Raw genomic sequence first — 25,073 nt, 5'->3', positions numbered from 1 at the left:
CCCTGCGCCAGGTCCTGATATTCCCGTCGGAGCACCTCCAAGGCGAGGAGGATCTGCGGATCTGTCCGGGCTCCGGAAGATGGCTCAAAGTCTTTGAGTTGACGCTCAATTCCCTCTATATCCGCAGCTGCTTTGTGTTTTTTCCACACCAACATATTCTGCGCTCTATCCCTCAAGACTGTCATATAGGCCTCCCAGAGCACTATTTCAGAGTCTACAGTCCACTTGTTTTCTGCATAATACAGCTCTGAGTTGATCTGCAGTTCTCAGGCAATCTCCATGTCTCTGAGTTACCACATGTTAAATTTCCAGCCAAACCCCGACGGGTCACCTTCCAAGCACAGCAATCCAGAGAGTGGAATGATCCGACAGTCATCGTGCAAGGTATTCAGCTCTGTTCACCCCGGTCATCTCGCCCACAAACATTTAATCAATTCTGGAAATGACCTTATGCATCGATGGGAAAAAAGAATAATCCCAGACTCTCGGATGGAGGCTCTGCCACAGGTCACATAGACCAAGCAAGTCAGCGAAGCACGCCGGGGGGTTGGTCTTCAAGTGCGGCAGTGCCACTCCTGATTAGTCCATTTTGGGGGCCATTATGGCATTAAAATCGCCACTCACTATGTGGAAGGTGGAGTTGTCTTGCAGAAGTATGGCTGCTATCTGTTCCAGTACCCTTGCCTGGGGACGTGGAGGCACATATATGCTGACTAGTGTAATAGTCCGGCTTGCTTGAATAGGATTCAAGCATGCCGGGCCGAAGACGGCTGTAATGCCAGAAACCGGTCCCCGGAAGCTTGTTTCCTTCCCAGTGTAAGAATTGGCTTTTGTAGTTTGGTTTGCCCTGTTCCCATCATGCACTGGGACAGGAACAGACTAATTTGCATACAGCCAGGTTCTGAAACTGGGATGGTGCAATGAGCTAAAAAACGGTGTTGGATCTAGCCCTGATCTCTTGACTGGGTGAGAGTATTCTGCTTAATTCAGAGACTCTGTCCCTCACCACCCCTTGTTGTAAATAATTTTGTCCACCCTAAGCGTGGAAGGGTATACTCAGACATGAGTCCCTTGCTCATTGCACCATCAGGATTCAAGCAAGCCGGGCCGAAGACGGCTGTAATGCCAGAAACCGGTCCCCGGAAGCTTGTTTCCTTCCCAGTGTAAGAATTGGCTTTTGTAGTTTGGTTTGCCCTGTTCCCATCATGCACTGGGACAGGAACAGACTAATTTGCATACAGCCAGGTTCTGAAACTGGGATGGTGCAATGAGCTAAAAAACGGTGTTGGATCTAGCCCTGATCTCTTGACTGGGTGAGAGTATTCTGCTTAATTCAGAGACTCTGTCCCTCACCACCCCTTGTTGTAAATAATTTTGTCCACCCTAAGCGTGGAAGGGTATACTCAGACATGAGTCCCTTGCTCATTGCACCATCAGGATTCAAGCAAGCCGGGCCGAAGACGGCTGTAATGCCAGAAACCGGTCCCCGGAAGCTTGTTTCCTTCCCAGTGTAAGAATTGGCTTTTGTAGTTTGGTTTGCCCTGTTCCCATCATGCACTGGGACAGGAACAGACTAATTTGCATACAGCCAGGTTCTGAAACTGGGATGGTGCAATGAGCTAAAAAACGGTGTTGGATCTAGCCCTGATCTCTTGACTGGGTGAGAGTATTCTGCTTAATTCAGAGACTCTGTCCCTCACCACCCCTTGTTGTAAATAATTTTGTCCACCCTAAGCGTGGAAGGGTATACTCAGACATGAGTCCCTTGCTCATTGCACCATCAGGATTCAAGCAAGCCGGGCCGAAGACGGCTGTAATGCCAGAAACCGGTCCCCGGAAGCTTGTTTCCTTCCCAGTGTAAGAATTGGCTTTTGTAGTTTGGTTTGCCCTGTTCCCATCATGCACTGGGACAGGAACAGACTAATTTGCATACAGCCAGGTTCTGAAACTGGGATGGTGCAATGAGCTAAAAAACGGTGTTGGATCTAGCCCTGATCTCTTGACTGGGTGAGAGTATTCTGCTTAATTCAGAGACTCTGTCCCTCACCACCCCTTGTTGTAAATAATTTTGTCCACCCTAAGCGTGGAAGGGTATACTCAGACATGAGTCCCTTGCTCATTGCACCATCAGGATTCAAGCAAGCCGGGCCGAAGACGGCTGTAATGCCAGAAACCGGTCCCCGGAAGCTTGTTTCCTTCCCAGTGTAAGAATTGGCTTTTGTAGTTTGGTTTGCCCTGTTCCCATCATGCACTGGGACAGGTACAGACTAATTTGCATACAGCCAGGTTCTGAAACTGGGATGGTGCAATGAGCTAAAAAACGGTGTTGGATCTAGCCCTGATCTCTTGACTGGGTGAGAGTATTCTGCTTAATTCAGAGACTCTGTCCCTCACCACCCCTTGTTGTAAATAATTTTGTCCACCCTAAGCGTGGAAGGGTATACTCAGACATGAGTCCCTTGCTCATTGCACCATCAGGATTCAAGCAAGCCGGGCCGAAGACGGCTGTAATGCCAGAAACCGGTCCCCGGAAGCTTGTTTCCTTCCCAGTGTAAGAATTGGCTTTTGTAGTTTGGTTTGCCCTGTTCCCATCATGCACTGGGACAGGAACAGACTAATTTGCATACAGCCAGGTTCTGAAACTGGGATGGTGCAATGAGCTAAAAAACGGTGTTGGATCTAGCCCTGATCTCTTGACTGGGTGAGAGTATTCTGCTTAATTCAGAGACTCTGTCCCTCACCACCCCTTGTTGTAAATAATTTTGTCCACCCTAAGCGTGGAAGGGTATACTCAGACATGAGTCCCTTGCTCATTGCACCATCAGGATTCAAGCAAGCCGGGCCGAAGACGGCTGTAATGCCAGAAACCGGTCCCCGGAAGCTTGTTTCCTTCCCAGTGTAAGAATTGGCTTTTGTAGTTTGGTTTGCCCTGTTCCCATCATGCACTGGGACAGGAACAGACTAATTTGCATACAGCCAGGTTCTGAAACTGGGATGGTGCAATGAGCTAAAAAACGGTGTTGGATCTAGCCCTGATCTCTTGACTGGGTGAGAGTATTCTGCTTAATTGAGAGACTCTGTCCCTCACCACCCCTTGTTGTAAATATTTTTGTCCACCCTAAGCGTGGAAGGGTATACTCAGACATGAGTCCCTTGCTCATTGCACCATCAGGATTCAAGCAAGCCGGGCCGAAGACGGCTGTAATGCCAGAAACCGGTCCCCGGAAGCTTGTTTCCTTCCCAGTGTAAGAATTGGCTTTTGTAGTTTGGTTTGCCCTGTTCCCATCATGCACTGGGACAGGAACAGACTAATTTGCATACAGCCAGGTTCTGAAACTGGGATGGTGCAATGAGCTAAAAAACGGTGTTGGATCTAGCCCTGATCTCTTGACTGGGTGAGAGTATTCTGCTTAATTCAGAGACTCTGTCCCTCACCACCCCTTGTTGTAAATAATTTTGTCCACCCTAAGCGTGGAAGGGTATACTCAGACATAAGTCCCTTGCTCATTGCACCATCAGGATTCAAGCAAGCCGGGCCGAAGACGGCTGTAATGCCAGAAACCGGTCCCCGGAAGCTTGTTTCCTTCCCAGTGTAAGAATTGGCTTTTGTAGTTTGGTTTGCCCTGTTCCCATCATGCACTGGGACAGGAACAGACTAATTTGCATACAGCCAGGTTCTGAAACTGGGATGGTGCAATGAGCTAAAAAACGGTGTTGGATCTAGCCCTGATCTCTTGACTGGGTGAGAGTATTCTGCTTAATTCAGAGACTCTGTCCCTCACCACCCCTTGTTGTAAATAATTTTGTCCACCCTAAGCGTGGAAGGGTATACTCAGACATGAGTCCCTTGCTCATTGCACCATCAGGATTCAAGCAAGCCGGGCCGAAGACGGCTGTAATGCCAGAAACCGGTCCCCGGAAGCTTGTTTCCTTCCCAGTGTAAGAATTGGCTTTTGTAGTTTGGTTTGCCCTGTTCCCATCATGCACTGGGACAGGAACAGACTAATTTGCATACAGCCAGGTTCTGAAACTGGGATGGTGCAATGAGCTAAAAAACGGTGTTGGATCTAGCCCTGATCTCTTGACTGGGTGAGAGTATTCTGCTTAATTCAGAGACTCTGTCCCTCACCACCCCTTGTTGTAAATAATTTTGTCCACCCTAAGCGTGGAAGGGTATACTCAGACATGAGTCCCTTGCTCATTGCACCATCAGGATTCAAGCAAGCCGGGCCGAAGACGGCTGTAATGCCAGAAACCGGTCCCCGGAAGCTTGTTTCCTTCCCAGTGTAAGAATTGGCTTTTGTAGTTTGGTTTGCCCTGTTCCCATCATGCACTGGGACAGGAACAGACTAATTTGCATACAGCCAGGTTCTGAAACTGGGATGGTGCAATGAGCTAAAAAACGGTGTTGGATCTAGCCCTGATCTCTTGACTGGGTGAGAGTATTCTGCTTAATTCAGAGACTCTGTCCCTCACCACCCCTTGTTGTAAATAATTTTGTCCACCCTAAGCGTGGAAGGGTATACTCAGACATGAGTCCCTTGCTCATTGCACCATCAGGATTCAAGCAAGCCGGGCCGAAGACGGCTGTAATGCCAGAAACCGGTCCCCGGAAGCTTGTTTCCTTCCCAGTGTAAGAATTGGCTTTTGTAGTTTGGTTTGCCCTGTTCCCATCATGCACTGGGACAGGAACAGACTAATTTGCATACAGCCAGGTTCTGAAACTGGGATGGTGCAATGAGCTAAAAAACGGTGTTGGATCTAGCCCTGATCTCTTGACTGGGTGAGAGTATTCTGCTTAATTCAGAGACTCTGTCCCTCACCACCCCTTGTTGTAAATAATTTTGTCCACCCTAAGCGTGGAAGGGTATACTCAGACATGAGTCCCTTGCTCATTGCACCATCAGGATTCAAGCAAGCCGGGCCGAAGACGGCTGTAATGCCAGAAACCGGTCCCCGGAAGCTTGTTTCCTTCCCAGTGTAAGAATTGGCTTTTGTAGTTTGGTTTGCCCTGTTCCCATCATGCACTGGGACAGGAACAGACTAATTTGCATACAGCCAGGTTCTGAAACTGGGATGGTGCAATGAGCTAAAAAACGGTGTTGGATCTAGCCCTGATCTCTTGACTGGGTGAGAGTATTCTGCTTAATTCAGAGACTCTGTCCCTCACCACCCCTTGTTGTAAATAATTTTGTCCACCCTAAGCGTGGAAGGGTATACTCAGACATGAGTCCCTTGCTCATTGCACCATCAGGATTCAAGCAAGCCGGGCCGAAGACGGCTGTAATGCCAGAAACCGGTCCCCGGAAGCTTGTTTCCTTCCCAGTGTAAGAATTGGCTTTTGTAGTTTGGTTTGCCCTGTTCCCATCATGCACTGGGACAGGAACAGACTAATTTGCATACAGCCAGGTTCTGAAACTGGGATGGTGCAATGAGCTAAAAAACGGTGTTGGATCTAGCCCTGATCTCTTGACTGGGTGAGAGTATTCTGCTTAATTCAGAGACTCTGTCCCTCACCACCCCTTGTTGTAAATAATTTTGTCCACCCTAAGCGTGGAAGGGTATACTCAGACATGAGTCCCTTGCTCATTGCACCATCAGGATTCAAGCAAGCCGGGCCGAAGACGGCTGTAATGCCAGAAACCGGTCCCCGGAAGCTTGTTTCCTTCCCAGTGTAAGAATTGGCTTTTGTAGTTTGGTTTGCCCTGTTCCCATCATGCACTGGGACAGGTACAGACTAATTTGCATACAGCCAGGTTCTGAAACTGGGATGGTGCAATGAGCTAAAAAACGGTGTTGGATCTAGCCCTGATCTCTTGACTGGGTGAGAGTATTCTGCTTAATTCAGAGACTCTGTCCCTCACCACCCCTTGTTGTAAATAATTTTGTCCACCCTAAGCGTGGAAGGGTATACTCAGACATGAGTCCCTTGCTCATTGCACCATCAGGATTCAAGCAAGCCGGGCCGAAGACGGCTGTAATGCCAGAAACCGGTCCCCGGAAGCTTGTTTCCTTCCCAGTGTAAGAATTGGCTTTTGTAGTTTGGTTTGCCCTGTTCCCATCATGCACTGGGACAGGAACAGACTAATTTGCATACAGCCAGGTTCTGAAACTGGGATGGTGCAATGAGCTAAAAAACGGTGTTGGATCTAGCCCTGATCTCTTGACTGGGTGAGAGTATTCTGCTTAATTCAGAGACTTTGTCCCTCACCACCCCTTGTTGTAAATAATTTTGTCCACCCTGAGCGTGGAAGGGTATACTCAGACATGAGTCCCTTGCTCATTGCACCATCAGGATTCAAGCAAGCCGGGCCGAAGACGGCTGTAATGCCAGAAACCGGTCCCCGGAAGCTTGTTTCCTTCCCAGTGTAAGAATTGGCTTTTGTAGTTTGGTTTGCCCTGTTCCCATCATGCACTGGGACAGGAACAGACTAATTTGCATACAGCCAGGTTCTGAAACTGGGATGGTGCAATGAGCTAAAAAACGGTGTTGGATCTAGCCCTGATCTCTTGACTGGGTGAGAGTATTCTGCTTAATTCAGAGACTCTGTCCCTCACCACCCCTTGTTGTAAATAATTTTGTCCACCCTAAGCGTGGAAGGGTATACTCAGACATGAGTCCCTTGCTCATTGCACCATCAGGATTCAAGCAAGCCGGGCCGAAGACGGCTGTAATGCCAGAAACCGGTCCCCGGAAGCTTGTTTCCTTCCCAGTGTAAGAATTGGCTTTTGTAGTTTGGTTTGCCCTGTTCCCATCATGCACTGGGACAGGAACAGACTAATTTGCATACAGCCAGGTTCTGAAACTGGGATGGTGCAATGAGCTAAAAAACGGTGTTGGATCTAGCCCTGATCTCTTGACTGGGTGAGAGTATTCTGCTTAATTCAGAGACTCTGTCCCTCACCACCCCTTGTTGTAAATAATTTTGTCCACCCTAAGCGTGGAAGGGTATACTCAGACATGAGTCCCTTGCTCATTGCACCATCAGGATTCAAGCAAGCCGGGCCGAAGACGGCTGTAATGCCAGAAACCGGTCCCCGGAAGCTTGTTTCCTTCCCAGTGTAAGAATTGGCTTTTGTAGTTTGGTTTGCCCTGTTCCCATCATGCACTGGGACAGGAACAGACTAATTTGCATACAGCCAGGTTCTGAAACTGGGATGGTGCAATGAGCTAAAAAACGGTGTTGGATCTAGCCCTGATCTCTTGACTGGGTGAGAGTATTCTGCTTAATTCAGAGACTCTGTCCCTCACCACCCCTTGTTGTAAATGACTAGTGTAATAGAGGTTCTTGCCCAAAGCCCTGCACTCCCACATATCTACCTACCATGTCCACCCAAGAATGGGGTATATTTTTAAATCAAGCTGGAAACACCCCTGGATCCTAAAGTGAACCCCGCATGGGCCAGTGTAGTGTATGACCTCCTATTCATAAAGTGGCATTGTGTCCCCATTAAATGTGGCTCTTGGAGTAGGACTGTATCAGGTTTCTGTTATCTGATATACCTCACAACCATGCCCCGTTTCACCTTATTACCCAGTACTTTTAAGGTTCCAGGAGATTACTGTGTACAGTGTGTCATCAGGAAGTCCATCAAGTGCCATAAGGTGCAAATGTGGTGAAGTCCAGCCTATATTCCGCCAGGGTTGCCAATATAGTGCATGCATGCATTTCTCCATGTCCAACTAACAAATCAAAAACAACTCATTTGCTCAAACTCATTGTTCCTACAACCATTGTCCTCTCATGTGATGCTGCCCTTCTTTACTGTATTGTGTGTTCCCTTTCGTAGCCCGTTATATTCATGCTTATCGTATCACTCTCCTTGACGCTTTAGGTTAGGAAACAAGCAAGTATTTCTATTGTGTATTCCTACTGAGTGTCGATATTGGATCTATGCTCATCTTTTCCGCAGTATGTACCCCCTTCGTAGTCTGTTACACTCCCGTCTAGATTCATCTGCTTGGATTTTTTGCGATTATATGTCTGTACTTATGCATATATTCCTGTTGTGTAATCTTTTCCTGTTAGAGATATTGGATTCATGTCCTTCCTTCCTTCCTTTGTAAAGCGCTCTAATATCCTTCGGGATCATGTTCACGCTATTTAAAACTTTATATATACACATTAAAAAATATAAATAAACATCCCATGAAAAGCCCATCACTCTCCCCCTTCCAACCCCCCCCCCCCCCACTGCCCCCATTGAGTGCAAAAACAGACAACTACTCATGTGTGAGGCAAGGGAGGTCTGTTGCCCACCCACTAACATCCAGAAACCTAACTAGTGCTCCAACTGCCATGAAGCAAAGATAGCAAATAAACCCCCTCAACAGAGAGCAAAATTATAGAAAAGAGCAATCATAAGGTAATAAGTAGAGGAAGAAAAGAGTGAGAGGAAGTTACTGAAGTTGGACCCAACCCACCATCTCTCGCCCTTCCTCGGACTGCCCCCAACCCTGCCAGAAAGTCAGGCATCCCCATATAAAGGCAAACACAGTTACCAGGAAAGAGTCTCAGTCAGTTCCATCGAGTCCTACACATCTCACCACCCCAGCCCACTTCAGGTCCACAAGGCCCAGAGTCACATCCAGACCCACCCCCTCTAGGCCAGGTAGGTCCAAAATACAGAAGTCAGAATACAAGCCACCACTGATAAGCTAAGGAGAGGGGGCTACTGGATCTCAGGGTCCTGTGTTTTTTCCACCACCTCAGAGCCACTGTCCACCCATGTAGCCGAAGTGACAGCCTCCACAAGAGCCATGGTTTCCTTGCTCTCCTGCATCTGACTCTCCATGTCCAGTGTGCCATCTTGCTGCACCATCATCTGGATGTAGGATGTCAATTGATGTCTATGTCTGACCCTCAGATATCTCGGCATCCTTTTATGGCGCCTCCTCTGTAACTAAGCCGCAGGAGTCCTAACCTCGACCAGGGGGTGACCCTCTCCGTTCACCTTCAGCGAATCCCACACATCCTCCTGGCTGGTGAAGAAATGTGAACAACCATCATGGAGCACTAAAGCAGCATATAGGTGAGGCCCATGGCTCTCAGTTTGTGAATGACCCCCCCCAAATGTCTGCCTCTGCTGCTGAACAAGTTGAGTGCAATCTGGAAAGATGTGAATCGTATGATTGTCGAACACCGGGTCACCCTGCCGTCGAACTGCATGCAGGATGGCATCCCTGTCCCTATAGTAAGGTGCTTTGCAATTATAGTCTGAGGTAGGCACCCTGGTTGAGGGTGTGGTGCCAGGGACAGATGCACCCTTTCCACCACAAAGACCTGTGACAGAGCATCCTCCAGGATCTTTCACTTAGCCACCGCTCTAGAAATATCTCAGGTGTAGTGCTCTCAACCTTCACAGGGAATCCCATAAAGTTTAAATTGCATCTCCTTGACCGACCTTCTGCATCCTCAGCACACATTTCCAATTTTTGTGTCTGCATCATGAGAGCCACCACCTTGGCCCTAAGGGACGACAGTTCCTCCTGCATTTGGTAAACTTTTTTTTCTGTTGCCATAGATCTTTCAGCCACTTTACGGAGGTCAGCCCTGAGTAGGTTGACATCAAGGGAGACAGAGTCGATCTTAGCCTGGACATTTACGCTAGAAGGTTCAATAGCCAACAACATCTGTGCTCCGGGGGGGCCCTTGGGGTGCCTGTAAGCCACTTCAGCATCTCCTGGTGGATCGTCCCATGCCCACTGGCAGTAAACTGGTCCATTTTAGTCTGTTGGGCCTCATGCAGCCCCAAACTGAGATGGGGAACTCCAGCAGCATCACCCACTGGACTAGATCACGTCCCCTCTACAGCTCTCACTTCCTTCAGCAGTCAAGAGGCACTCAGGGTATAGATTCCGTGGACCCACTAGGAGATCGCACCTCTAAGGGCCACTTCCTTAGAACCCAAGGGGTCTCCCCGCAAACCAACTTAGCAAGTCCCAGGAGACCCCCTCTCCTTATTTTCTCTGCTTTTGGGGGGTTTCAGAACCAGTTCCGAATAACCCCCCTCACACAGGGTCCTCCGTGATAACACCAGGTGAAGGGAAAAAAACAAACCACAAGGCAGGGGAGCACTGACTCCAGTCCCAGCCGGTCCCCCAGGTTTCCACACAGCAAGCTGCTATGTAGTGTAAGGGAGGGGATGGAGGGGGACGATCCACCCTCAACATTGGCAGCAGGGCCTTAGGTCCAAAACAGGCTGTCTCTGGTCTACCCCAGGAGGGGGGCACCTCACTGCTCCAGGCAATGGGACAGGGGGAGGGCTCCACACACTGATGCTGTCACACACCAGTCCTCAACCCCACCAGTTACAGGAGCCAACCTAAGTGGGCAACAGATGTTGCAGAATACTGCTACAGTGAGGCAGCGGCTTGCAGGCTAATGAACTCCCAACTCTGGTAAAAATGAACTCCGCCCCAAGGAAGAAGCAAGCCTCCTGCGGGTGTAAAAGTGTCCAAACAGAGGGGGGGGGGGGGCTTGCGGCATCACTGCCCCCAGGGCCAGGGACAGAGTTGCTGCGTCACAAGGAACGAGAACCCCGATATCTTGGGGGCCACCCAGGCCCGTTACTACCCTGCTGTCCTGCAGTGGTGGCGTAGTGAGCCTCCGCTGATCAATGCGGCCCCCTGAGAGGGAAAGAGGACTGCCCTAGGGAAACGCACTGCCCCTAGATGTGCAGCAGGCCAGATGCGGTTTGTGGTTCCTGCCACACTCAGACCTTAAGACGGAGCTACCATCACAGGAGGAACAGGACTCCGATAGTTCAAATTGGGCAACCCGGGCTGCGCTGCAAACTCATTGTTCTCCGGTGTGGCACGTCCAGCCACCCAGGAGCGATGCAAGTCCCCAGGGGAATTGCACCACTCACAAGCATACAACAGTCAAAGGGGGAGGGGAGGGGCAGCTCCAGCCGCACCTAAGCCCAAGGTCGGGGCTGCCGCATCAACAAGCGAGGCCCTCTTAGTCGCCTCAACTGCACCCGGGATCCTGCTCTAAAAACTGGCTTCTCTGTGCTGGATTTTGAAGATAAAAGTCTTGCCGCCTTACTGGTGTAGGCTGCCAATTAACACTAAGCAGCACAGGTGTTTGGGTGCCTCGGGGTGGAAGAATGCCACAAGATCATATCGGCAGGCTAGGAGCTCAGGCTCAACATGCCGGTCGGCCATCTAACCGGCCATGCCCCCTTGAATGATGCAGAGTTTGAAAGGAACTGAAGAAAATGGCTCTTAATTTACCACAGATCTTATCTTCTTATGAGAGAAGAATATGAATTGAGAATCAACGCAAATTATAAACTCACTATATCTTCAATTAGAAATAAATATAGGAGCACTATCATTACAAGGAAGGAACTCCTTCACAAGCGGAATGAATGTGTCACTGGATCAACATCATCAGCTGTGCTATAGAAGGTCCTCCCCCTGAAGAACTGTGAGGATACATCTGCCCAGATTCACAATGGAGGAGCAGTGGTGCCTCAACTGCTGCTTCCGTACCATATTTGATACAAAAAGCAATTGGTCCTAATGGATAATCCAAAGATATGGCAATTAACTTGGACTACCTAAATGGGCCACCAAGGGTCAGCCCTGATTCATATGCTGTACCCAAATACTATGGATGGAATTTGATTTGTTCTGAAGAAAGGGTGTCAGACAGGACTAACGTTACATATTTGTTGTTGTAAAATTGTTGAATTTATGTTGAATTTTTTCCATTCTTTCTTTACACCTTTGCACGAGCACTTTTTCCAAGCACTTGTACTCTACTCAGTGGAGCAACCACCATATGTAAAAAAATATATATATATGTATATGATTTAATTTCAATGCAGTTATGCTTTTTTCCAAGTAATTTGTAGTTTTGTGTGTAGTGATGTTAGTAGACTCTTCTCTTTATTTAGGAATGGTACATCCCCCCTCTTATTTGGATTAGAGGTTTATGATTACTGTCATAGGGTCAGAATATGCCATTTTAATTGCCATATCGTTGGACTATCCATTAAGACCAATTGTTGTTTGTATTACTTTGCACCCAGGTCTTACGACCTATTGGGTTACCCCATTGGTATGTAATGGTCCATACCATCTTTGGCATGAGGGATATAGACAAGATATAGACTAACGGGGTATGAGAGATCCAGCCTCGTTGTCCTGTCAATACTCAGGCTTAGCGAGGTTCAGTTTCAGTCTTCTGCCCATCATCACAGTTGCACCAATTCGCCTCCCATTTACTTTATTATTTCTCCAAGGCGGCTCAGATCCCATGCCCCATAAATCAGCTTCTAGGGGAAACTATACCTGAAGAAGGATTCTCAGAGGTGCACAACTGACCGAAACATGGGGAAATTCTTCTCACTGAAGATTTCACAGAGTGCCACAACTCACCTCATCTTGGGGAAGGTCTCTTTGGAGAACGTTTCAGACAGTGCAACGTTCCCCTTCAGCTTTAGGTGCAGCAGCCCAGTCAGACCAGCCACTGGGAGTATACTCAACTGGTTATCTGTCAGGTCTCTGTTGGGGCAAAGGGAAGCAAAATCAGAAAACAGTTTGGAGAAAAAAATACTATTCATTGGGATTGGAAATAAAGCCATTAATGTAACAAGGAAAATTCCATTTAAGTATATACGAGTAGTGATAGAAGGAGAGAGGCTCGATGAAGTGAATGACCCTAGTGACGGAGGCTAAGGCCTCATGACATGTTGGGAATGAGGGCCTATTGAAGTGCATAAACACAAGAAAGGAGTGAGACCAATGAAGTGTATAAGGCCAGTAAAGGAAGGAGTGTGACTCCACAAAGAGACAAGTGATGTTGTTAAATGTGGACGGAAGGGATTCCATTGGGGTGTATCCGGCCAGCGGCATACGGCTGAGACTCCATTGATGTGTCTGAGGTCAGGTACTGCAGTATTGAGCATCCATTGAAGTGTAAAACAATTGGAGGACTTCACTGAAATCCCTAGTGATTGAATGAGGTATGTCTGTGGAAGTGAACGCGTACAGTGGTTGGAGGAAAGAGACTCAATTAAGGTTTAGAAGTGTGACTGGCCAATGGATAAAGAGAGCTAGGCTCCATTTAAATGCATGAGCGCGTCGAAGGAGTGGGACTGCTAGCCTGTAGGGGAAGATGGCCAGAGTCCATCCTGTGCATGATAGAAGAGCAGTCAGGGGACACACTTTCACCAGAGACAGATATGACAAGAAGCTTTTTACCCCCTGACACCAGAGATGCACTTACAGTTTGACAAGGGATCGCAGGGTGACAAATGCATCTGGGTGGATTTTTCGGATGGAGTTCCTGCTCAGGTCTCTGTAAAGACATTGGAAAGCCACATGTAGCACAAAGATCGAACTGACTCTAAAGTAAAAATGCAAGTCCCGCCCAACCTACTAACATGCAAAACAGCAGTGAAATGACATATTCCCCCTTTCTCTTTCTTTCACTCTCTCTTTCTTGTTTTACCTCTCTGTTACTGTTCTGCTCTAGTGACAGTATTCCTTTTCTCATCTTTATTCCTTCTGTTTTCCCCATCTCCTCCTCTTAATCTCACGCTTTTGCTCTTTTTCCTCACTCTTTATGAGCACATCCTCTCACTCCAGGCTAAAGAGCGGAAGGTTGTAAGGAATGGGATAATTTGGGCAGAAGGGTTAATGGAATAGAGACATAGCAGATAGCAAAATGGATGCTGTTTGAGGTGATCAGGTGAGAAAGAACCAGACGTTGCCTTGAAGAGTGAATGAATACAGGGGGCAGAGAGAAGGTAGCAGAGTGTGTATGTCCCTGGTGGAGGGATCGGGGGACAGGAAGACCTGGGAAACTGAACGAGAAGTGCAAGCCTGAGTAAATATGGAGTCATGATCTGCAGAGCCCTATCTACTAAGCGTTAGTTACAAATTTCCAGCTATGCGACAAGACAATGTCAACAGAATCCATCCCCAGTTTTTATCCCACCGGGAGCTTAAGGAGTACTCACATGGACCTCAAGGCAACGAGATGCTGGAATGTGTCTGCTCGAACTTCCTGGATCCTGTTGTACTGGAGACCTCTGAAGACGCAAAGAGAATGCAACTTAGGGTTTTCTCAAATAGCAGTTTACATATACGAGAGAGGAGATCCCTCCAGCTGCCAACGGTGAGACAGGCAACAGGAGAGCAAACACCTGTCTGCTATGCATAAACATCTGCAATAGAAAATGGTTGACCTGTACAAAAAAGTAAAGGCACTGTGATCTTGAGTGCAATGCCTGGGCACTAAGAGCGTGGCCAGAAAGCTTGGGACGTGGTCAGTGAGCTTGGGGCTTGGTCAGAGGCACCGTTAATTAGTGTTAAAAATTCCTGTAACTATATTGTTAAACTTTCGCCTACATGTAACTGCATATGCTATAAAATACATAATCATACTACTCACTAAACTGATAAAAATTGCCATTTGATTTCTAATGTATCTTCAAATGTTTATATCACAAACACAACTGCAACGGGGAGGGGAGTGCGAGAGGGGTCAGCTTTATTTTACTGGACAAGAATATTCCAAACTTTCAGTGCATTGCTGAGAAGCAGCTATTTAACTGGGACTGGAACCTGTGACCTACAAGTTATGCACAGATCAACGAGAACCCACAGATCAATGTCACTGTGATTAGATCTCATGAGCAAAAAGTTCCACACAAATCCCTTCAGTAGGTGCATTTCCCCACTGTGCGCTCTCCTGTAGATCAACATCTCTAGTCTGCAGATAACACACAGATCTCTGCAGCAGTGGCGGCTGCCTCTGAACGGGAGTGGGGTAGGGGGTGAAATGTATTTTTTTAATTTACCTTTTCCACCGCACGCCTCTCCCGCTGCTGCACGCCTCTTCTCCGTCTGCTGGCAGCACCAGAAGCACCCAGGCTTCTGGACTCTACCAGCAAGTCACGACGCTGCCTGAGGAGAGTTGTGATTGGTCTGAGCGGCCTGTTTAGCCGCTCAGGCAGTGCCTGGGGAGGCTGAGCATGTTCCCCATGGGGCTGTGCAACACAACCCAATGGAGAACATGGCAAGTGCGCATGACAGTTTGTCCAGCCCTAGAGGAGTGGAAATAGTATTTTTTACCCCTCCGCTATCCAACACTTTCCCTACTGTTGCTTTCATTGGAGTGGGAATAGTCATTTTTACCCCCCCCCCCCCCTTCCCTGCCGCTAGCCAGCACTTTACCTACTGTTGCACTCTTTGGAGTGGGAATAGTAATTTTTACCCCTCCGCTATGCAACACTTTCCCTACTGTTGCACTGACTGGAGTGGGAATAGTCATTTTTACCCCTCCGCTATGCAACACTTTCTCTACTGTTGCACTCACTGGAGTGGGAATAGTCATTTTTACCCCTCCGCTATCCAACGCTTTCCCTACTGTTGCTCTCACAGGAGTGGGAATAATAATTTTTACCCCTCTGCTCTCCAGCACTTTCCCTACTGTTGCACTCTTCGAAGTGGGCATAGTAATTTTTACCCCTCCGCTATCCAACACTTTCCCTACTGTTGCTCTCACTGCAGTGGGAAAAGTAATTTTTACCCCTCCGCTATGCAACACTTTCCCTACTGTTGCACTCACTGGAGTGGGAATAGTAATTTTTACCCCTCCGCTATCCAACGCTTTCACTACTGTTGCTCTCATAGGAGTGAGAATAGTAGTTGTTACTCCTCTGCTATCCGGCACTTTCCCTACTGTTGCATTCTTTGGAGTGAGAACAGTAATTTTTTTCCCCTCCACTATCCAACGCTTTCCCTACTGTTGCTCTCACTTGAGTGGGAATAGTCATTTTTACCCCTCCGCTATCCAACGCTTTCCCTACTGTTGCTCTCACTTGAGTGGGAATAGTCATTTTTACCCCTCCGCTATCCAACGCTTTCCCTACTGTTGCTCTCACAGGAGTGAGAATAGTAATTGTTACCCCTCTGCCATCCAGCACTTTCCCTACTGTTGCACTCTTTGAAGTGGGAATAGTAATTTTTACCCCTCCGCTATCCAACACTGTCCCTACTGTTGCACTCTTTGGAGTGGAAATAGTAATTTTTACTCCTCCGCTATCCAACACTTTCCCTACTGTTGCATTCTTTGGAGTGAGAATAGTATTTTTTTTCCCTTCCACTATCCAGCGCTTTCCCTACTGTTGCTCTCACTGGAGTGGGAAGAGTAATTTTTGCCCCTCCGCTATCCAACACTTTCCATACTGTTGCACTCACTGGAGTTGGACTAATATATTTAATTATTTTGCTTTTGCTATCCAACACGTTCCCTTCTGTTGCACGGATTGTATTGGAAAATTAAGTTTAAATATTTTTTAATAGTTTAATGTTCTAATGTATTATAGATTTTTTTATATTTTACATTATTGATATATATATATTATTTTTATGTAATTGTAACATTTTAAAATAAATGAAAGATAATTGTTTATTATTTTAAATTAAATATATATGTAAAAATTATTGTTTGTGTGTTTATATTTCATTAAGATTATTTGTAACATTTTGTTAAAATGTTTATTAAATTACATTTATTTTGTTAAAATTAATATTAATATGTAATATATTTAAATCAATATTTTTTTACATCTGTATTTTACATCGATATATATATTTTTTTGTACTTACCTGTGTAGGTATGGGAGTCAATATTTTTGTAGTCTATATATTTTTTGGATATTTTTAACATCGATATTTTTGTCATCTATATTCTATCAGTGAACCCTCAACAGGGACTTTTCATTCAGCATCAATGCACACAGACTGAATGTGTTATCAATTTAATTATAGGTGCAGATATTACCCAACTGAAAGGCAGTCGTTTAAGCCAGCCCTCAGAATCAAGGGTTGAAATCTATCTCAAAGCTCAGTTCTGTCAAAGACCTATCAGCTACCCGAGGGATTCCCAGTGTGAACCTTCTCCAACTTCAGCAGGAACCAATATGTGCCTTAAGTAAAGACTAAAACTCTTTTTTCAAATTTTTAGTATGGCTTCCGAGCCACATGGGTTTGAGCAGTAGCACACCAAGAGAGTTCTGGGTCCAAATTATTATTATTATTATTATTATTACCATTTGTACAGCGCACGGCTACCCAGCGGGTTTCCCGGTGCTAAGCATATGTGTAGCAGACTGACTACAGATTAAAGAAACCAAGTATTAAGGTTCTTGCAAAATAGTAGCAGAGACGTACAGTGTCTTAAGGATTCTGGAAGGGCATTCCAAAGTTTTGGGTCCAGGTAGCCAAAGGAACGACCACCTGTGCGTGCGAGACAGATTCTAGGCATGCGGCATAAAGCCTAGTTCTCAGATCTTAACATTTGGTTAGGCTGATACTGGAAGATCAGATCCTGGATATAACGGGGCTTAATATTGAAGCAACATCATAGTGTATGTACGTGCAGGTGTAATCACACTATGGCCCCAGAGGCTAAGGAACCATACATCCACAAGCGTGATGACACATGCACGTGTATGCAACAATGCACTTTTTTGCTGATGCAGGTTTGCACCAGCAGATAAGCATTTTCTTTGTGCTGATGCAGAACAGCATAAACAACAAGCACTGGCATAGCCAATAGGTCTCGCTTTTGAGACCTTATAAGTATTTAGTTATGCAGCACAATATTCTTGGTGCAACAATACAAACTGTTGCATGGCTAAACACTTAAAAGGTCCCAAAGGCGAGACTTATTGGCTATGCCAATGCTTGTTTTTCAGTAGTCCTCACTGTTTCAAAGAGGGCAGCATACTCTGGGCCAGATTCACAGAACTAACTTAAGACAAAATCCGAAACTTACTACCATTTTGGTATTAACAGAAGGCACTTACTCAGTGAGACAAACATAAGAACAGAGAGGAAAGCTATCGTCTGGGGAGCAGGGAAGTAAAATAGACAACAAAACCATCCAATCATGAGGACGGGGCAGACCCAAAGTCCAATCTATGTATATGTAATGGGTTAGAAACAATAGGCCTGGCAAACACTGCAAAAGCTGTCAGCCTGTCTTTAAAATACATTTGAATTACTTGTTTGCAGGGGTTGGAAGCTATATGTGAGTAGATTCCAATTGCAAGCCACACACAGATGCACACAACTCTCAGGCAGACACACGTCAGTAACGGACTTGGCTATCAGGGGTTAGCACATTTGGATTTTTACGTTTGTGCTTATAATGTGAGATCAAGACTGCAAGTTCGGGAGTCCACGTCCTGTGACTGAAAAGCCAACAATTGCTGACAGTGTCCTAGATGAGATGAAATGCACTATTTGGATGTAGACATAGGGAGAGATGGATGGGAAATAAAAAAACTGTTTTCTCTCTATGAAGAGTGAACATTTTACTTGTTTTTGGTTTGCAGCTTTGAAGTGATTTTAGATTTTTCGGTCTGTGCTCTAAACAAAAAGGGTCTTGGACAGCAGTTACAGCAGTTTCAGCTGTTTAAATTATCCTGCACCTTGAGTGTTTTCGCATTCGGTATCAGGGCCGGCTTTAGGCATGTGCAAGCTGTGCACCTGCAAAGGGCCGCCAAACCCCAGGGGCCGCCACGAGGATGGATACAATATTTGCGTGGCGGCCCCTGGCAGGGATTTGGCGGCCTCCGGCTCTCGTCCCTGATTGGCAGTGGCGGTGTTTCAATCTCACCAAGGGCGTCGGGTCTGGCAGACACCGGAAGCCGAGGATTCGAGTCTGTGCAGACTCAACCTCATACTGCTTCCCCCGTCGGCGTGTGCCTGCATTCTGTGGTGGTGGTCCTCGGAACGTACTGGAAAAAGGAGGCCTGGCTGCCATCACTGTGTCATCAACTCCCAGCGCCTGGAGCTAGACGGACACGGACAGACTGCAGAGACGAGTCTACTCTCACTCGAGTCCCGACCCGTGACAGCCAGTCAGGGGTCGAGTCTGCACTGCAGTTCACCAGGCAGCCCAGGTAAGGATAAGTGAGTTATTATGCAAATGTGTTGTATTTGGCAGTTTACCTGCCGGGATCCAATTGGTTGCTACCGAAGCATCTGAGGAGCCATCATGTTTGCACATTAGCTTTCTGTAAGAACAGATGGGGCCATCAGTGCCGCAAATCAGGGCTTCTAAGAGCAAAGAGCATTTTGTTTCTATGAAACCTTGTATTTGGGCGGTCCTGGAGACCATTCGTGGACAGTCGTAGGTCATCTTGTGTCGAGGACAGATCTTTTTACGGCACCTTGCTGCCCAGCCCACATGGGCACTGGAAGGTTGGCATGCTGAAAAGCTAGCTGGGCAGTCGTGCATTGCACAGGTTGGCATGCTCCCCTCAAGGGTTGGATGAGGTTTCTGGTGCCTCACTTTGCTCTATTTCAGTCTTGCCCATCCCACAGACACTTCATTAACCCTGGTATTTCTAGGTGATTTCTGTCTCATCCACTATACCCCCATCCCTTTACTCAACATCTTGTTTGATTCTACAAACTCACAAAACAGCATAGCTGATCTACAGTGCTCAGGGGTTAGACTCGTCACTAGTGTATGTTTAGTCACAGTGAATACTTGTAAAAACAACCTTCACAGTTTGTGCATGCTTCGCCACGAGGCCTGTCTACAGCCTGACAATAATCATGTGGAGAAGGGCTCAGCCAGTCAAATGGCAGCTCTTGATATTCTGTGAGAGGGGTCAGAGCAGTGGCAGTGCTACAGAAATAGACGAACCTATGTGACTAAAATCAAGATGGTCAAATATTAAGTTCCCTCTTTCATTCACTTATCTATCATTTTTTTAATATTGTCTAGAAAACTCAGGGAGTAAATAATCGATGGGCATTTGAGGATAATTGTACTCCTGTATTTAAAACATTTGTGATTGATATTTTATTGCCAATGAGAAGTAAATAAAATGGGCGTGTCCATCATGGAAGGCTGATCTTATTTCAAAACTGCATCAGTAGCCATTCATGTACAAAGAAATTGAACATTCTTGTTAAGTGGCAAAAACCTCTGCTTTAATTATTCATATAAAGAATGATAATGTTATTATGAAACTAGCAATGCTGTTTCAATGCCACGTCAGGGGGAGTAAGCACTGTATAAATGCAATTTCAATTCAGTTTCTCATAAAATAGTGTTCATCTAGCATTTATCTTGTTATCTGTAGCAATTTTACCATGGGGGCCGCCAACAAATTCCCTTGTTCAGGTGACTCAGCATCTACCTTGTGTTCTTGGTAGATGCTGAGTCACCTGAACAAGCGAATTTGTTGACAACCAATGCGTTAATTTATTAATCATGGGCTAAAAACGGACTGACATGCGAAGGGTTACAGTAACAGACAGAAGAGCGAAAAAAATGAACTCACTGAAATATTTGATTCATTCAGTATGCCCTTGCTTACTGTGTGAGATTGCTTTACATATTTTTTTTTATCTGCATTGGCCTTGAAATTCTGTAAAGTACGGGTTAAATTTGCTTGATAGAATTGCTTGAGTGGACTGATGTTTTAATCGTGCCCAAACGCAATTGTTCCAAATTCGTAAAAATTCACGATTTTCAAAACTTCCACCTTACTGAACCCTGGAGTCTACTGTACACTGTCGTCCTCTAACTTTCTTTTAAAGCCAAGTAACATCACTCATGGTCTATCTGATTTTCAGTTACTGTGTGCGTTTTCACACGATTTTCTGACTTTATCTAGGTGGGAGATTCTTTTAAAGCTCATTGCATCACGTATGTTTTGCTCCGCCCCGCCCGGACCCCCTCTTCCGGGGCCTCCTACCTACGCTCCCTGCCCAGGGCCACCATGATCCTAGAGCCGCCCCTGTCGGTATCCACTTGTCAAGCAAGCATTAAGGGCCCCTGGCAATACATCGTTGTAATGGGAAGGTAGAAAGATAACAAACTAACTAGACTTCAGACTCACGAACCTTAGTCAGGATATTCACTACAGCCCCTTCTGATGCTGACTCGGTGATAAGACACTCTCAGCCTGATTCATCAAGCCGAATTGCGCTCGCAAAGGGCCAGAATCTGAGAATCTGGCCCTTTGCGAGCGCAATTTTTGCATTTGGGATTCATCATCCCAAATGCAAAAATCGGTAATTGCTAATTCGCTAAATTGCGAGGAATTGCATTTAAGGAATCTCTATTTGAGATTCCTTAAATGCAATTCATCAACCATTTTTAAATTGCGAAAATGCAATTTTGGGCCGCTATTTACCGCGAGGTCAGACCTCTCGGTAAATAGCAAAAACTTAGAAAAATGCTTTTAAAAGCATTTTTCTAAGTTGCATGTTGCACACACACATGTCCTTTGGACATGTGTGTGCGCAACACCTGTTTCAATTTGCATTTAAGGGGTGCTACAGGGTGTCCTTTGGACACCCCTGGCACCCTTTAAATCGCTATCTTATTTGCGATTAGCTAATTGCTAATCGCAAATAAGGAATACTCCCCATTCATTCCTATGGGCCTTTTGGCCCATAGGAATGCATTGGGAGTTATTCCTTATTTGCGATTAGCAATTTGCTACTCGCAAATAAGGAATGTGTAGGAATCGCTATTTATTTAGCAATTCCTACATGAATACCGTTTTGCGAGTCCTTAATAGCGATTCGCTATGAATCGCTATTAGGGGCTCGCAAAACGGCCCGTTGATGAATAAGGCTGTCTGTCATTAAAAATGCTGGAACCCCCTTCTCACGTCACACAGCGCATACTACCTCGATTTGACTTTGGCATATAGGAATAGACAGACAGTCGGGAAGCAAGCCCTGGAATAAGGGAGGCAGTGGAGAGCAACACATGACATTGCTAAATGGGGATTTTGATGTTATGAGTTACATTAGCCAAAATGACCGCTTGATGCAATATTGCTTACTGTCCCCTAAAACTCCGATCTGGATAAAAAAGGAGGCAGGGCCATTTTCTTTAGATCCCACAAAATGTTTCCGTTCTTTATTAAGACACTTACATTTCCTCCAGCCTCTGGCACCGGTGCAAACTTGGCAGCTCCTCGATCTGATTGTGTGAGAGTTCTCTAAAGAGAGACAACAGAGTTAGCCTTTAAATGAAGTAGTAAAGACAGTGTACCACACTTTATTAAACATATTTATTCGGAGCTTCCCACAACACACACTTTGGCAACTGGGCCCAGCTAATTGCACGCCCCAAGACTTCCTAAATATTCGAAAATTGATGCTCACTCTAAATAGCACCCACTGCCACGGGTACTTCCACTAAGTGGACCATACTAACAATTTAGACATAGTGTACATGCACACATCTGTGGAATATCTCGGAGACCTTGTCTAGCCTGTAAAAACTTATAAGCATTCCTTACTACCCGCTGAACTAGTCGCAGCCTCTCAGCACGGTTGCAGCATAACTGGTATTGTTAACGTCTTTGATGCAAATCCCTAATGGGGATAAGGAAGCGACAGAGTGCAAAGAAATACAACTCTGAGAGAAAGCGGCTTTCTGTTGCTATCTACATAAAAACAGCTCAAGAGCCAATGGCACGAGGCTCCCATTTCCAGGATACTGCTGTGATGTTCAAAATATTCAACAGAAAATATTCACAGGAGATAGAATTTGTCAAAACTGAGGGGCATATTAGCAAGAACCTCGTTATAATGGGCTTGCTAATATGCGTTATAGAATTCCAATAGAAGCCCACGTTAGATGTGCAGGACATCTAACCTGGGCATCTATTGGAATTCCATAACGCATATTAGCAAGCCCATTATCGCAGTTTTAGCTGCAGTTTCCTGCCGCTAAAACGGCGATAATTTTAACAAGGTTCTTGCTAATATGCCCCTTTGTTCGTTAGGTACTCAAAACAGTATCAAATTGTGCTCGTTTATGAACATATACGCTTATGTGATATGTACTGAAAAAGTTCATTTTTTAACAAAACGCGTTGTGTTTCATTTTATATGAAAAAAGAAACAAGATTTGGAAACAATACAGAAGATATTTAAACTTTCAAATACAACTGGACTGCTGTGAATTATTATTTTGAGTGCACCACTATGTCTACATTGATAATCTTTATTCGGAGGCCTGATAGTGTTCAACCAATCGGAGAAGTAAGGTATGGAAAGGAGAGTTAGACCTCTGGAGAGGAGGGAATCATGGCTGAGAAGTAGAAATAGGAGTACCCAAGGGCTCTTGGGTTAGAGTCTCTAATAGCATGCATGAAGAGAAGATACCTTCAGCAGCCAGGGCCGGACTGGCCATAGCGGGCACCGGGCAATCCCCCGGTGCGCCGCATGGGTGGGGGCCGTTTTTGTTACAGGGCCGTTTTTGCAGCATAGCTGCAAAATCGGCCCTGTACCAAAATCGGCCGAGAACCGGCCCCGGGCAAGAGCTTGACGGCACCTCCAACTCCCCGAGTGGGGTGGGGTGCCGGTTGCAGCACTTTGCCAGGGCCGGTTGTGGTTCCCAGTCCAGCCCTGTCAGTAGCAGCTGCCTGACGAAGATAATAAACTATGGAAGCAGTAAGGTGACCTCTATCGGAGGCACCCCAATGTGGGCAGGAACCATAATGTTAGAAGTGATCGCCCGGGACTGTACCACACAGAAGGTAGGAAAACATGCAAGATGAGAGTAGTGATCTGTGTGTCTGGCACCTACATCAATGACAGGAAAAATTGACTCCAGGGAAAGAGGGGATCTCCTTGAACTACAAGGATAGGAAGGGAGTGGTGGTTCTTCAGCGAGGCACCGCATGTTGATCCTATATACACAGTTAATATCACGGCAGCTTTTTGTTTTAAATACTCTACGATCCTACCTACATATATAGTCCCACTAGGCAGATTTGACCTGTGAAAAGCATCCATGCTGTCTAAAATAAACAAATTGTTATCTTGTTGGTACAGTTTAGCCCATTCAATTTAAGAGACTAAAAACAAGTGCAGATCTGAAAGAAAGATAAACCAAGGCAGCAAATCTTCAGGAAGAAGTAGCATGGAATGAAATGTTTGTTGTTGTGGGTTCTAGGAGTATAAAGCAAACACAAGGAGCTGATGGACGGAGCGCCGAAATTTTTCAGACACTCACCCTAGTCACTGATCTGGGTTGAATCCATCATCATTCTTTAGCTCACTTTGCAACCTCAGTTCAGGCCCAGCTATATGCAAATCAGTCTTGACCCTGAGCCTCATTGGAACAGTCCAGCCCGAACTGCCAAACCAGGTCTTCCCTGAACCGGAAACAAGCATCCTGGGACCGGTTTCTGGGTAACACCCTTCGTCAGCCAGGCTAGCTTGAATCCAGTGGCAAAGTGAGCAAGGGACCCACGCCCGTGCATACCCTGCCAACTTAGGGCTAACAAAGCAAACACACAAGGTGATGATGGACGGAGCCCTGAAACTTTTCAGACACTCGCCCCCAGTCACTGATCTGGGTTGAATCCATCATCATTCTTTAGCTCACTTTGCCACCTCAGTTCAGACCCAGCTATATGCAAATCAATCTTGACCCTGTGTTCTGCATTCTGTCCATCAATTGTTCTTTTTGCATTTGTCAGCCCGAGTGTGACGGGTATGCCCAAACGTGGGTCCCATGCTCTCCATGCCACTGGAGTCGAGCTACCCTGGCTGATGAGGGCAGAAAGTCCGAAACCGGTCCTAGGATGCTTGTTTCCAGTCCAGGGAGGACCTGGCCTAGCAGTTCGGGCTGGACTGTCACCATTGGGTTCAGGGTCAAGACTGATTTGCATATGGCTGATCCAAACTGGAATGGCATGGTGAGCAAAAAACAATGGATTTAGGCGCAGATCTCTGTATTGGGGTGAATGTATGACATTGTTCTGCATTCTGTCCATCAATTGTTCTTTTTGGTTCTAGCAGTATGACAGGATCCTCTGAATGGAGAAAATCTACGATTCATAATGCCATGTCAAATATTTTCACAGATTTAATCATTTATCTGAAACTTACAACTGCAAAAACGCCTTGTAGATTTTCTTCAGTTGTCAGCTCGATGTACAATTTAATGTCCAAATAGCTTGATTCTAAGAATCAGCATTTTTAGTTTGCAGACACATAAGACATTTTTGGTGCACTAAAGTGAGACCTATATGCCCAAATGAATCAA

The 25,073-nt window shown here is 46.1% G+C and overlaps 1 protein-coding gene across 1 annotated transcript in view; it reads right to left on the bottom strand.

Annotated features, from left to right (window-relative positions):
• LGR6 (leucine rich repeat containing G protein-coupled receptor 6) overlaps nucleotides 1–25,073 on the bottom strand; it is a 528,574-nt gene that overhangs the window by 41,270 nt on the left and 462,231 nt on the right. Inside the window, exons 12-15 of the mRNA XM_078644169.1 lie at nucleotides 21,943–22,008; nucleotides 13,978–14,049; nucleotides 13,242–13,313; nucleotides 12,392–12,517 (exon numbers count right to left, since the gene is read on the bottom strand). Of these exons, the coding sequence (XP_078500295.1) occupies nucleotides 12,392–12,517; nucleotides 13,242–13,313; nucleotides 13,978–14,049; nucleotides 21,943–22,008 (336 nt within the window). The remainder of the gene's footprint in view (nucleotides 1–12,391; nucleotides 12,518–13,241; nucleotides 13,314–13,977; nucleotides 14,050–21,942; nucleotides 22,009–25,073) is intronic.

This window comes from Lissotriton helveticus, chromosome 5_1 (genome assembly GCF_964261635.1).
Source record: "Lissotriton helveticus chromosome 5_1, aLisHel1.1, whole genome shotgun sequence".
NCBI lineage: Eukaryota > Metazoa > Chordata > Amphibia > Caudata > Salamandridae > Lissotriton > Lissotriton helveticus.
This window is presented reverse-complemented; position numbering and strand designations above follow the sequence as displayed.